Source organism: Siniperca chuatsi, linkage group LG7 (assembly GCF_020085105.1).
Source record: "Siniperca chuatsi isolate FFG_IHB_CAS linkage group LG7, ASM2008510v1, whole genome shotgun sequence".
NCBI lineage: Eukaryota > Metazoa > Chordata > Actinopteri > Centrarchiformes > Sinipercidae > Siniperca > Siniperca chuatsi.
Genome location: NC_058048.1, coordinates 22,223,705 through 22,239,639, shown reverse-complemented (window position 1 = coordinate 22,239,639; position 15,935 = coordinate 22,223,705). Strand labels below are relative to the sequence as shown.

Here is a 15,935-nt window from a genome sequence, read left to right as displayed (position 1 = left end):
CAGAGTGGAAGTTAATTGTGGATGTCATGGTAGTACCTCAGTGATGAACGGCAGTCAGTAGATGAGTCTTCCCTTATGATAAATTATACAGTATTATCTCCATTTTAAAAGTCTTATTCCTTAAATTATATTTGTAAAGTAATGAAGTCCTTGAAGACATGTCTACGTTCATGTATTTGCTCTTTTTTTAGTCATCTGCTGCCTGTGCAGAGAGCTGCTTTAGCGTAACTAATGATTTCATTTCACATTTAATGTCACATGTCCCAGTGGTCACCAGTTTTATCTTTGACAGCGTCACTTAGTTTTCGCTGCTCTCCAATTATATGCTGAGGATGTTTTTGTCTGAAATGTCACTAATCACCATGGCGGAGAGAATGTGTTTGGCAGTCAGGTCGAGGTTTCTGTCTGGTTTTGTGATTGACGTTAGCAGGAGTGAGGTAGTGACTAGAAGCAAGACGAGTGTAAAGAGATTTGAGTGCTGTAGCTGGAGTCGAGCATCTCGATTGCCTGTTCTTGTATGCATGTGGACACACGCACGCACGGACACACACGGACACATACACAATTTACATTCAGATATACAAGAAATTTTGCTTGAAAAGAGACCTATTCCTATTAAAAACTGTATTACAAAGGACCAAAGCTCTTATATTGGGGAATAATTAAACAACTTAAATGCACAAACCAAAAAACAGGTTTAGCATTGTGTAACAAATTGATTCCACATTATGTTTTTGGTCTTTAGTTGTTATGTTAAGATTTATTTTCCTGCAGGAGGTTTTTATTTGACTATTAGTAGACTTATTTTTCTTCAGTAGGATTAAATGCAATTTAGGTGCATTTGAATTTGTTTTTCCCTTCAATATTTAAATTAAGGTTTGGCTTCATTTAGATTTTCCTTCAAAATGCATTTGCAGAATCAAAGTACCGGCCCAATATTTTGAACTGTTTCCATGTTCTAAAGCAGTCAATCTAGTCAGTAAACTGGTCAAACTTGATATATATGGACCGATCATATCAATCTGATACAATCCTTACTTGAAACAAACAAATGGAGAAAATAAATGTATGTTTGAAAAGAATAGAGAAGAACTATAAACTCTGCTGAAGGAAAACAAATTGAGTTGAAAGTGAAGGATAAGGTAAATAAAAAACTATAAGCGCAACACAATCACATAACGTTGCGTTATTTTAATGCATCAGTTGATGCCCCATAGGACACACCGGAGGGTGTCACGAAGCATCCTCCTCATGTGCTACGCTTTTGGTATTGTTGACTTTACTAAGATCTAATTTTCATGGATTTGTTTATTAAGGAAGGACTACTTTTCCCAGTATATTCCTTGTTGCTACACTGATTTTTTGAGAGCCCCCTCAAAGAGCATGTGTCTCTGACTGAAAAGTAATTGTGTCTCTCCTTTTGTTTATTTGTGTATCTTTCAGTTTATTCATTCATTATTTTATAAATCCTTTTTACATGCCTTAATAATATTTCTGTTTTTTTGAGGCCGATACTGATAATGGTATGGTATGGGAGTTTTAAAAAATCTGATAACAATATACCTGCTGATAGTCATTTTTAAGATAGACACATAGCATAAACAACATGATGCGGAACCCTTAGATTTGTTGTTTTTTTTTTTTTTTAAGAATTGTGACCAAGATACACGAAAAATCTACTTAGTGCTCTCTGGTGGACAAACTATGTAACGGTGACACTGTTAAATTACCTCGAACCTAATTTGGCATTTCTGTACTGCAATTTCTTGTCTACAGTAAATCTGCAATAAGCTAAAAATATCCACCAATATTGGTCTACCCCTAATTTCTATACTAGGTGAGATCTAGTATGGAGAACCAAAGTTGGACCAAAATTCAGCTCATTAACAGTCTACTGAAAACAATGAGAAGTGAATGTGAGTTTTAGCTCTCTGGTGAAATTAGACAAAGCTTACTTATGCCCAGATGGCTCCAGGTCCTCAACATACTCTCACAATATGTGCAGTCAGTAGGCATTTATACACGCCCACACAGCAACAAACACAACACTTATTCAACTACACTTTTGTCAGTTAACAGTGTTTGCTCTAATGACAGTGTTGGACTTGTGGGTGTGCGGAGCCTCATTTATTTGCGTGCCAACATAAACATCAGAGGAATAGGCAGCCCTGCGGGGAGGAATTGCTGCTGTGTGGGTAAATTACTCTCATTCTGGGTAACAGCTTGGCTGAAAATCGCACCACAGAGCGGAGGTGGCAAAATCTCTTAGCGCCTCAAAGACAAACTTTCACATAAACACGCCATTTTTGACTCAGTGCTTGATACATCCTTGTGGACTGTAGGATGTCCCAAAAGAGAATGAACATCTCTTTCAGCTTTTGTTGTCCTGTTGTCATGTGTGTGGAAGGCCTGCTGTGGTGCTCTGAGTGCTTATTATTAGCTCTGCCTGCTAATGAACGTACCTGGGAGTGCTGGCTAGGAGCTGGGTGTCAAGACAACACACATGCGTAATCCATCAACACACTTGCACAAATACATCCCACACAAAAAAGAGCACTGAATGTGTATTATTGCACCATAGCACATCCAATTAACAGCGACAGTGAAAAGGCTCCCAAATTGATTTCCTCTCGCAGCCAACGCACCGCCTGTCGCAGTGTGAAGATAAAGAAACATTTATATTAAAAACTTCATCTGAGCAGCAGGAGAGAAAAATAAAATGGATTCCTATCTCAGTAGATTCAGTGTCATTGTACAGGCTCAGTTTTGTATCAGGGAAAACAGAGGAGGAGGAGGAGGAAGTCCACTTGTCCGTGTGCACAGCGAGTGACCTCAGTTCAGGGAGACAGAGACTCATTATTCTGGCCATGGGTGGCTGTGGACGTGCCGCCACTGTTTCTGGACCCTTTCCCTAATTAAGAAGGCTCTGCAGAGGCCCATTGCTGTTCATGTTAATTGTGCAAACGCTGTATAGTGCTAAGCCTGCCATTAAGAAACGGGGGAGTGCAATTAAGCAGGAATCTGACAGTCTTCACAGTTTTCAGTTTGACATTATATTGCAAGAGGGTGGCGGGGCAGGATAATAGAGTCTATCTTAAGGTTATGCTGCGTGAGATGAGGCTGATTCGAGGTTTAGTCGGCTCACTCGGCCTTATCTCCTCCACTGCTGTTGTTAATGGATCTCTTCATCAACGCATTGCCCCGAAACCTTGAGGAAGACTTCTGTACGTCTCTCAGTATAGACTAGTATCATAATTACCCTGCCTTTAGGTGTCATTGAGTGAGTTTCTGACAGTGTTTTTAGAAAAATTAACACAGTAATCACAAGCAAAGCTCAGTTCAAAGATAAAGGATAACCTTACAGCCCAATCTAAAGCCAACTGTCACTTCTGACAAAGCAGCAAATGAGGCTTTTTCTTTTACGTAAGTGAGTCTTTCAAAGACGTGCACTTCAATGACACCTCAATATGACCTCTGCATATTCTCAGTCAATATCGCTTACATTTTACTAATGAGAGCAGAGATGTGAACGGAGTAAATGCCGCCACTTGTGAGCGAATGACTCACATCTTGAAATAACAGGGGCAGACTCGTCATAGCGATGCGAGGCATGCTCCTCTGCCAGTCAGGGCTCGGTTGATGTGCCTCTTTTGAGGAACAAAAAGCCTCCCAAGTTTGAATGATCTACTATGTCTATGCTGATTGATGGATGTCAAGTTTATCATTCCTGTAGCCTGTTAGATGACATCTTGGATGAATGTGCTCTTAAATAAGGATTTAAATCTACAGTCAAATACTATAAAATCCTGACTATAGAGCACCATCTGTATCTGATAGCAAATACACCACTTTCCAGTTTTTGCTCTGTCAAAGATGTATGCCTGGTATTACAGCCACTACTATATTGATCACCAGCATTTTAGAGGAAATTACTCAGGATTATTAAGATTAATGATAGCCATCAAATGCAGATGGGTTTTGGATGGCTTGGTGCAGCAGCCTTTTCCAAAGCACATGTTTGTATAGACAAAGATGTTAATGATTGCCTCAAATTAATTAGGACCATCGATTCTGAACAGAGAATAACCTGCAGCCCTCGAAGACATTATACCTTCAAACTGCCTCAGAAAATAAACCAGAGAACACTTGGCTCACATACACACAAACAAACAAATAATTTATGTGCACCCTTTTGAATGTAAAACAGTGGCTGCTTCATGGTAATGATACTAACAAGTGCTTGCATAATCAAGTAATTATGCAACGTACATAATGAGTGTCTCACCTGACATTTGTTGAGCAGTGCAGCAGGTGTTAAACCTCTGTTCCCATCCTGTGACTTGTGAACCCTGTTCAGAGGTAGAGCTGTGTTTGTAATATTAATTGGAGCTTGTTTTTTTTTTTCTCAGTGATTAAGTGTGTGTTTTTGGAGAGTGTGTGTGAGCAGCAGTTGTTAACAAGACTAATAAGAGCAAGGCCAGGTGACTACAAAGCTTGGACCAAACCCTCAGTGGCACTTAGCTGGGATGTTGGGGTTCTCATTTCAATTCCAAAACTCAATAAACAGGCACCTGATAAACAAATCATCATGGTTTAAGTTATGAGGTGACCTGATGGTATTTTGTTGCACAGCTTCCTCCTAGGACAATATGTTGCCATCTCTGTGCTTGAATTGCCTGATCTGAATATTTCACACAGCAGCTTCTGTAGAAGGAGTGCCACTGTTACTGCAGTACCGTTCCAGAAACACTGAATATATTACAAAGGTTTCCCTTTTTTTTTACAAATCTGCATGGAAGCGGCTCAAAGAAGCCTGTCTGTCTCAAAAAGCTGCCCTCGAGAGCAGCCTTCGTACGGTACCAGAGTTGACACTGCAGAGGCAAACAGCATTTCAAGAGGCTTTAGGGGATCTCTGTACAGTTTTCTACTGACAGCTACACATCAGAGCCACATCCTGGGATTTGACTCCCCTCATTGCTGCTCGTTAATAATAGCAACTAGTCCAGGGAGCGACTGCCATGAGTGAAGCTACAGGAGAAACTACCCCAACAATGAATATGCATTTTAGAGCTCATAGAACAGGTAAAACACACTAACATCATCATTGAGATCTTACTGTAAAAACATTAGAATCATAAGAAAACCTTTTTTCATTGCAAAGCATTATAATACAGTATGAGCTGTAGCAAAGTAGCAGTTTTGCTGATGAGCAGATTTTTCTCTGCCTTCATTGAGTAATTTTGTGACTCACCACGAAGTTGGCAAAGCCATTGTGCCTACATGACCATCTCAAAATTCACATTTTATGTAATGTTATGTTTAAGCTATGTTCCCTTCCACATTTATATGATCATTGAATTATAACAATGATGTGATTAAGGCAATAAAACAAAGGCAGAGCCCATGTAGACAATATATATATATATATATATATATATATATATATATATATATATATATATATATAATTAATGATTATTCTTGTAATTGAAGTAGGCATAATCACAGTAACATGTTCTTTTATTATAATTGATGTTTGTACACCTTGTTTACATTTTTTAACCTGTGGTCAAGTTCCACAGTTGATTTTCACCATGTCATCTTACATACAGGTAGAAGTAAACTCTTGTGTGACCTATTTTTCATCCCTACTCAGACTCAGACAAACTCGTGGGTGTTCTTTTTTACGTCTCTATTTGTAGATATTTTGAGGAGTGAGGTTACTCTAGTCAATTGCTGGATGTCACATAGCAGCTTCTCTGAAAGGCAGGAAGATCATTTAGCGAGTTTTGCACACTAAATGTTTTCAAATATATATGCAGAATAGGAAGTATTTTTTCTGAACTACATGCTTTTATTCATTTAAAGTGGTTGTGTGCATCTACATAGGAAGATGATTGGAAATTTCACTTAATATAATGTTAATGGTAAAAGTAAAAATTAAATTAAAAAATATGAAAATTACAATATGTACATTAAATGAATCAGAGCAGTCACCCATCTTTGGAGATATTTAGACATTTTCCTGATTTTGAGAGGAGGTGCTAATTTATCAGATACACATGCAGGAGTAGAGCTAAGCTCACTATTCACTATTCCTCCAGACATGAAATGAGAAGAGATTTTCTGACTCAGGTTGCTTCTACTTCCTACTTATAATTCCCCACTATCCCTCGAAGACGTCATTCTGCAGACTTTGTTTTTGTGACACATGGCAGCTCCGGCCACCGAGATGGCATTTTCGTTGGTCTCACACGCTTTTTTTCTCACCTGCACCTGCTTGTTATTTTGGTGATTTGCTATGAACTCGACTTTACCCAATTGGGAGAAGAGGCGCAGCAGGGGGCAGCAGCAATCAAGGGCACAGTGCAACTTCGATGCCAAGTATTGCTGATGTTTTTGCTTTTAGCCCCCACATGATTTTTACATGTGGCTTTTATAAGCAAAACACATATAAACAGATCTTGTTCAGAGGTTTACCAACCATTTTGTGGGCGATAAGTTTGCCAGTTTGATTTTCACATATTTCTGTCAGCAGAATAGGTTGACTTGATTTTTCAATCTATGTACTCTGGTGGCTGATGTAAATACTCCAACACAGATCTGTCACTATTTGCTATGATGTTGGCAGTGGGGATTGTGGAGGTGGCTTTATCCACTGTAGATGTTGTAGACTGACTGGTGAACACTGTTTTGCTGGGAGCACAACAATCACGTCTACTGTCTCTTTTCTTTCCAACAGGTTTCGAAAAAGCCTGCAGCAACAGAATCTGGCCGTGGCGGCTATAAATATGTTGGAGTACAGAATCATGGCTGTAATTAGAAAAAAAAAAAGGGATAATGATGGAGCTGGCTGATTTTTTTCCAGGAGGAAGTTCTCACATTTTTAAAAATTTGGATCACAACATTTTATTTGGATAGTTAAAAGTGTGTTGGGCCTGAAAATAGGAATATAACGAGACATTTCCACAATCATGCAATCAGTGTAAGCAATCAAGTAAATGGCTTAATCTGATCAAGTAGTGTGTAAACTTCTCCAGTCAAATGATACCTGCATTCAATCCTTTTTATACTCAGATCTAAAGATTTTTTAAAAAAAGTATGGTTTTGCTCATAGCCCATCGCCGCAAGCATTTTGATTTAATGCAACGTTTGATTGTATGTCACTGCGGTAGTGGGCCAGTCTGTGGTGGTGGTGATAAAATTGAGCACAGTGTATCTGAAGGAGTTGGCAGTGCAGCCTGCCAAGATGCCACAAAATTTAAATAAAATAAATAAAATGAATAATTTTCTGGGGTATCGTAACCATGGCAATACAGTGTTTGGCTCTAATTAAACAAAGTTCATAAACGGCCCAATAGGCCTGCTTGGTAAACTTATCAAGCCAGTCCAATTAGCAGAACGACAAGAACATCTCCCACATTTTGGGAAATGCATTTGCTTAGTCAGATTTGAAGTCTGATATTAATTTAATTTGTGTTCAGTAGAGTGAGTGGTCCAGAATGTGTTGAGATTCAATTCAACTTTATAATTGTCATCACAATATAGTGGTCATTCCAAGATAGTGCAACTTGCTTTAAAAAAACTGTAGAAAGTACATGTAAAGTCATTTAAGAGGCAGGTTAATTCAAGTGTACGCTTAACATATTGTACAGACAGAAGTAATAGTGCATGAGCTTACAGAAGGACAGACAAAAAATATAAAAAATACCCCCCACCCACAAACAAAATTAGTTTACTTTAAAAACTCCCAACAAATTTTATTTCCATGCTGTATCTTTTTGGCTTGCATGCTTCCAGTAATCACCTGAGGTTTGTTTAGTGTTTGAAGTGGGAAGTGTGCAGAGGCAGTAACATAACAATGAGGACAGGATTTACTGCGTGCAGCTACTGGGCCCAGGTGTTGGTCATTAGCTAATTAACTCCAATGCGTGAGCTAAGTGCTCATTTAACACGTTTTTTTTTTGTTTTTTTAAATTCAGCTCATGATATTCTGTAATGTAAACAAATCCCATGGAAAAAAATTAAACAAAAAAAAAGCAAAAGACAACAATGAATTTATACTAACAAATTTTGCCTATATTCAAAGCCTGATATAGCTTATTCCTTTGTGTCATAGAGCTCCATTGTTCACCAAAACTGTTAATCACAGTCACACTGTTGCACTGACTGGCATCTTCCTTCTTTACACTGAACATGGTTTATTCTGACTCAGTCCCACATATGTTGCAGTTCAGTTCAAGAAATGGAACCAAGAGCAGACACACAGGGAACTGGTATAATAAACAAAAGATGACTTTATTTACTTACTGCAATGGAAAATAACACAACAAAGGTTGGCTGAGAAGTCCAAGTAAAATCCAACCAATAAGTAATTCCAACAAAATAATTAATAATAATAATAATAATTATCCATAAGAATCCAAGGAGCAGGGTAACACAGGAATCCCGCAGGACTGGGGGGAACAAACGCAGACGACCTGACAACTGACAGAGGGAAGGCATATGGACTAAATACACAAGAGACTCATTAACTGATGCAACACAGGTGACACAGAAAACAGGAGGGAAACTAAACAAAGACAGGAAGTGAAGTACAAAACACATGAGGAAAGGCGAGTATTACAAAATAAAACAGGAAATGACTAACACAAACCCAAAACCATGACATCATACATTGTCCTGCTGTCGTAGTCTTAAAAAAACAACTTATATGTATTTGTGAACCGTTTGTAAACATTTACAGCTTCAGTTTGTGTCCTTTTTCCTTATCAAAATTCAAGGGTCTAGACGTAGCGGGCGTTGTGTTGTACAGATTGTGTAGCCCGCTGTGGCAAATTTGTGATTTGAGGCAATATACATAAAACTGTCTTTTCTTGTCAGTAGGAGCGAAAGGGTATGGGGCTGAGTGCCAGTGACAGTTTATGGGAGTTTGTTGACTATAAGAAAAATATCGAACAGTTTTGAAGTTGTTGGGAAGCAAAGCCTCCAACAGGGCAGCCCTTTCAGGCTAAACATGTCACAGATCTATTTCTGTATTGAATAGACTGAACAGAGATGAAATTATTATTGATCTTGTTGTGTACTTCCCAAAATGTTGCATTATATATATTTTTGTGTCAGTGCTACATGAAAACTGTCTTTATACATGCACATTGTTCACCAAAACTGTTAATCACAGTCACACTGTTGCACTGACTGGCATCTTCCTTCTTTACACTGAACATGGTTTATTCTGACTCAGTCCCACATATGTTGCAGTTCAGTTCAAGAAATGGAACCAAGAGCAGACACACAGGGAACTGGTATAATAAACAAAAGATGACTTTATTTACTTACTGCAACGGAAAATAACACAACAAAGGTTGGCTGACAAGTCCAAGTAAAATCCAACCAATAAGTAATTCCAACAAAATAATTAATAATAATAATAATAATTATCCATAAGAATCCAAGGAGCAGGGTAACACAGGAATCCCGCAGGACTGGGGGGAACAAACGCAGACGACCTGACAACTGACAGAGGGAAGGCATATGGACTAAATACACAAGAGACTCATTAACTGATGCAACACTGATGTCCCAAAATGTTGCATTATATATATTTTTGTGTCAGTGCTACATGAAAACTGTCTTTATACATGCACAGAGGTTATGCCCTTCTGTGTAGTGAGGTGTCTATGGTTGCTGACATATTTTAACCTTGGTGTGACATTGCTGCTTCTTCTTGTAATCAGAGCATCTGATGGATGGCGACAGGGCTGGCCCTGCTGCTCAAGAAAAGAGTGCAGGGCAACGCCATCTTTTACTGTTTCCCCACACTGTCACATTAACTGTCTTGCTTGATCCGCGTCTGCACTGTCGTTGTGGCACACACAAGCAAACACACACATCCATTAATGTCTACACAGCAGTAAAGACACAAAGACTCTGCTATCTTTGCTGTTAACTGTGCAGGTTTGCTTGTGTTTTACTCGTTGAGATAACATCCTTCTTCTCCTTATCTTGCTTGTGTATATACACACTCTCAAACACACATATACACACACGTCAAATCAGATAGAGTGCATCATGAACAGATTGGATGAGACATTAATAAATGTAGGAAAGCCAAGGGGAAGCATATCACAAAAGGAACACCTGAAGGATCTTTGATTTTAGACATCATGAACTTAAATTAATATACATAACCTTCATTTTTCTTTACATTACTGTGCATTAGAAACTGGTGACTAACATTTTACAAAGTTGTAAGGAAACACTCCTTTGTTAAGACATAAAATGATTATACAATCTGTTCTTCATACCTTCCTTCTTCCCCTTCCATCCCACCTTCCTTGCTTCTTTCTCTTCCAGTCTGAACCCATACAGCTATGACGAGAGCTGTGTGTCCAGTAGCGTGGATCACCTGCCCCTGGCTGCTCTCCCCCTCCTCGCTATTGTCTCACCTCGCTACCAGGACGCCGTGGCGACAGTGATCGCCCGAGCCAACCAGGTCTACCACAGCTTCCTGCAGTCGGAGGACGGGCAGGGATTCACGGGTCAGGTCTGTCTCGCAGAGCAGAGGAGGGGAGAGGAGAACTCCTTCACTCTAGTCTCTCATCATTGAAAAATGGGTGGCTGTACATACTTTAATAGTCAATGATTGTCAAAGGAAATAAAGATAGCTTTTGAGTGGAATATGGAATCCTCAGAGGGCTCCAAAACTCTATTGTTTAAGCAGACACATTTCACTCTCTTGTACATAACAACTACTAGGTTCTTGGTAACAAGCTGTATTTTCTAGGGCGGTAATGATCTGTGAGAAGACTTTTTACAATTGAGTTGAATTTAACAGCATTTGCTTAGGGCTCTGAAACACATCTTCTTATATTAACTATTCTAAATGTAATTAAAAAGTCAGGTCAACAAGTGTAATGGCAGTGTCCATCAAATAATTGTTGTTTTTCTGCGGTTTATTTATTTATTTTTATATTAGCTGCTTAGTTCAGCTGCTGAAGTGCTTGTTTGAAATGAAAAGCTTCTGATTCTCAGGCCTTGATTGCACATGAATGAGAATCACTGGTCAATACAATCCTTATTAGCCAATCAACAACAAAAGGCATTACATACAGTCAAGAGGTAAAAGTTAACGACCCCACAGGTGATTATAATAATGGTAGTTACACCAGTATGTGTTATTCTTGACTGGCTCTTGTTATTGTGGATAGTTTGGCTCTGATAGGTTGATCTGTACTGTTAATATGTTTGTAAGTCCTCCCCTTCCCACTTTGTTTCTACAACTTGGTTTGCTTGTTAAGATGATTAAATTCAATCCGCGTCCTCTCATTGCTCTGCAGTATTTTCTCTACAGATTGGTCTGTGTGTAATTGCCTTTTTTATAATCAGCTGTGGGGCTTTTCGTTCCAACACTTTAGATTTTTAATTGTTTTTTGCCTGGTGATGCAGTAGTAGCCATATGGATCGACACAGGGAACACCACTTAACTGAAAAACAGGAGTTGTGTTTGCGGTGTGTAGTGTGAAAATGAAGGATACTCAAAAAAGCATGCATACTAATTCACCCAATGTCGGCAGAATGGGAAGAACAGGAAAACCTTCCGTTATTCTGACTTTTGAGTGTTCATACATTATTCCAATGATAATGTTATAATACCCATTTCACTTAGCTGAAATGTCTGAATTAGTGTTAGTATTGGATTTTATAGTCTATAGTTCTTTTCACCAAGTGGGAACTATCGTACAGTAGCTGTCAGAAATTCCCGTCTGACTCGGAACTACAACTCAGAGGTCTGCATGAACGAGGTTTCCCACTTGGCTGCTCGTAATTACAGTCTGAATGATATGTTGTGAACGCAGCATTTTATAAAAACACTTGATTTCTTATTGTGCTGATGATGTGCGATATTGTCCCACAATGCAATGCACATAGGGAATGGAGGAGCTGCTCGAGGTTGCAAAAACGTATAAAAATAAATTGTGAATGCTGGTGAAACAGCTCCAGAAAGATCCTGTATAGGAAAACAAAAGATAAGTGTTAAACTTTTAGAAACACATTTTGCTTTCTCTTTATGAAGCAGTAGTGATCTAGGTTCATAGATTGGTTGATGTCCATTTGCACACATATTGCATCATTACCTGTACAAAATGGAAAAATACATTGATTCCTTGTATACTAACTTTCAAAAACAGTATACTATGACAGTTAGTATATAGTTCATACTGTATCCTATTTGTATATAGTATGGAATTGGGACACAGTGAGTGCCTTCCTGTCCCACTGAAATATGTGGTTTTCTCATTTTTTAATTCCATTCATACATCTCTCCAATTGTCCCCCTCTTAAGGCTAACTGAGTGCACCCTATATGAAGGACATCTAAATCATATATTTTCCGAGCAGGTATGCCTGATGGGCGACTGTGTGGGAGGTGTACTCTGCTTTGACGCTTTGTGCTTCAGCAACCACCAGAGGCCTGGCAGCCCCAACAATAGCAGCAGGAACAACAGCACTGAGAGCCTGAAGGTAGGAGCCCACTGTTACAGTGATAACATGATAATGTTGATGATTATGATACACAGACCTGTATGGGGTTTGGGACACTCTGAACAGCTGGTAAAGGAAAATTTTACTGGTGATACATGATTAAGAGGTCGCTGCAAATGATCAAGATTACATACCTTGTCTTCATCAGGGGAATTATTTATTACAAGTGTGCACATGAACACCAGTGGCAATGTCCTTGGTACGACTCCCTGTCCTCTCTAGTAAACAAACAGAGACTCTCATATGAAAAATTCGCCTCTGCTATGTCTTTTTCCTGTCACTTTTTCAGCACCTCTATCAACCACAATGAAAATAAGTATTTGGTCTTTATTGTGTTTTTATCCTTTTGATGATTTGTGTATCTGGGGCATTCCTGGCTAGAGGGTTCACTTTTATATTTATGATCGATAAAGAAGTTCAATCAATCAATCAATCAATCAATCAATCAATCAATCAAGGCACAGCTTTTTAGAAATGTCACTGTACACCAGATGGATGTCCTTGGCAGTATGTTTTTCTAAAAGTCACAGTGGAGCGTCATTTTGTGTGTGTGAATCACCATTTATTTTCAGTCTGTGATTTGATGGGGATCTGAATTTTTCTGAGCACCATTTTAAGGATTTCCTGTGGTGTGTGTAACATGTTCATCCTAATATTTATGCTGAACTGCCCTCCCGAAGCAGCTTGTCATTTGATGTCCTCCTCTCTCTGCTAAGCGCTGCATGATCCCCACTGTCTGTCGCTCCCTCCCTCTCTTCAATTCAATTCAATTTCAATTCAACTATATTTATATAGTGCCATATCCAAACAGAAGTTATCTCATTGCACTTTTCCTATAGAGCAGGTCTAGACTGTACTCTTTATAATATTATTTACAGAGACCTAACAAATCCCACCATGAGCAAGCATTTGGCGACAGTGGCAAGAAAAAACTTCCTTTAAGAGGCAGAAACCTTGGACAGAACCAGACTCAATGGTGGGCGGCGATCCGCTGCTGCCGTGTTAGGTTTTGAGAGAGAAAAAGAGAGAGAGAGAGAGAGAGAGAGAGAGAGAGAGAGAGAGAGAGAACACTCTTCTCCTCCTATTTGTCATTCTAATCTAAATCTAAATAATATCTATCTAAATAATAAATAGATTCACTCTTACACTGGCACAGTTTTTTTACTTCCCACATTTAACTGTTCACCTGGGGAAACGCATCAACGCCCATCTAATTATGTGTAATTTCCTGGTGCACCTGCTGCTGTGAGTGTATGAGACTTCACAGTATGTTGCACATTCTCCTCCCTCCTCTCAGGATAACTCGGGTCTGCTTGGGGAGTCCAGCCCGGGTCTGAGTTCTAGCAAGAGGCTGAGTAAGAGCAACATCGATATCTCCGCGCCCAACGAAGGGCATGGCCAGGGCGGGCCGCCGCTCAGCCGTAAGCAGAGCGACTCGTACGATGGAGACACCTCGTCCACGGGCCAGCACAGCTTTTTCTCCAGGTGGGGCAGTACGCATGAACATATCCACACACGGGTGTGACGATGTATGACGATATATACTGTGAGACAATATAAGTTTGTCTACCATTAGACATTGTGACTGTTTATACCAAGGTGTCATTGTGGACAATGCTACAGATCAACGAGCAGGACTGATCGATGGCAATATAGGATTTTTTCTGTAATTTGTGGTGAAGTAGATAGATATTTCAGGTATCGACTTTACAGGATCAGCTGAATTGATTTTTTTTTTATATCGCACCATATATTAAGTAATATATTATAAATATATAATTCAATTATATATTAGCCAAAAACAAGACATTCCTCTCTTTTTTTAAAATAAATTAACAATTCCCTAAATTGATTTTTTTAGAAAATCAAATAGGTCCTGGCCCTGAAGTAACATCTAATACTTGGAACACTTTTATTCTATTCGATATATACTAGAAATAGAAGAACAAAAACACATATACACTCATTTACACCAGCACACACACAGTATACAATCATGCACACCCACTATATTCTAAGTAAGAAAAGGCTTCAGTAACCTCAGATCAGATCTCTGTCAGTGCAAAGAAAATCAAAATCAAAAGGATTTCTAAAGGCATTTAAAGACAAAAAGCATGAGTTGTTTTTATTTATTCTCCTTAAAGAATAAAGTGACCTTGCATGCTTCAGTGCAAAACCGGTTTTATTTTTCATTGTTTCGTGCACATACCCATACATTTAAACACACATTCATGCAGATACCCCCCCCAAACACTCAAAAAGGGAAAAGCCTGTAATCTCAGTCAGACTGCTTCTTCCTCACAACAATAGTTGGTGCAGGAAGGAGATTTCTAAACGAATTGTGCACATTTGCAATCAAACAAATATGTAGTCCACCAAGTACAGCAACAGTCTGCTACTATTGGTCAGTCAAATGGAGATTTAGTGTCCACAAAATCTTGTGGTTAATCTAGAAATATAAAAGCAACATTTAGATAATTTAATAATTAGTCATTTTTATATATAACAAAATGTAGTTCACACAAACACCCACAACTTAGCAAAAAAGCACATCAGACATCAGACGTATAGAGTAGTATTCGAAATTCTGTCATCCATTTCTGTCAAACAGCATTTGTCAATCACTGATGAGTGTTTTAGGGGTTCATATGACCCAGATGTTGCACGCTGGCCCTCATCCAGCTTTTCCTGAAATGTGTCACCCTGTCTCGCCCCTGCTCTTTATCAATATTTGCAGCTTGACTGCCCCGCCTGCCTACCTGCCTCTACTGGACTATAAATAGCTTGTTTGTGCCTGTGCCAGCCAGTTTGTTTGGGAGACCAAACGCTGTGGGTGAATTCAGCTGGGTTGGGGTGGCTGGAGGGGGTACGACTGCCATGTCGACTCACTTCAAGCAACCAGTGTTCCCATTCCAAATCACATGCTCCACTAGGCTTACACCATCACAGTGACACAGTCACTGAAAAGAAGATCCCATCAATTCAGTTATGCCACATTGTGTTCATGGCGGTGCACCTCTCACCTTTCACTTCTTGTTACACTCATGATTAAACCCGAGCCTCGCTGTGTGGAGGGTAACCTCTGCTCCTGGATGTACTCTTTTCCCCCTACACCTCCCAGTGGATATTCCCAGTAGCCAGGAGGGCGTATTAAAGCTCCATTTCCCAGACTTTATTCCTCCTATCCGAATGGCCTACTGCTGGTTCACTCCATTTCAGATGTTTCAACGTGCACCTTGCTGTGCTTTGGCCCTGACTCGGAATTGCCTGTGAGATAGCACTGCTATTATGAGAGTGCACTCAGTGCAGAAAGCAGTGGGGCATTTTCCCCCAGTCTATCTTTGTTAGGGATGTGTGTTTTGGCTAATTTCACTGATGTTTAAACAGATG

General features: G+C 39.3%; 1 protein-coding gene across 7 annotated transcripts in view; it reads left to right on the top strand.

The window, feature by feature from the left end:
* pitpnm3 (PITPNM family member 3) overlaps positions 1 to 15,935 on the top strand; it is a 91,833-nt gene that overhangs the window by 54,345 nt on the left and 21,553 nt on the right. For all 7 annotated transcript variants that reach the window (XM_044201815.1, XM_044201818.1, XM_044201819.1 and 4 more), the window contains 3 exons: positions 10,357 to 10,546; positions 12,402 to 12,524; positions 13,843 to 14,030. In XM_044201815.1, coding sequence (XP_044057750.1) covers positions 10,357 to 10,546; positions 12,402 to 12,524; positions 13,843 to 14,030 — 501 coding nt within the window. The remainder of the gene's footprint in view (positions 1 to 10,356; positions 10,547 to 12,401; positions 12,525 to 13,842; positions 14,031 to 15,935) is intronic.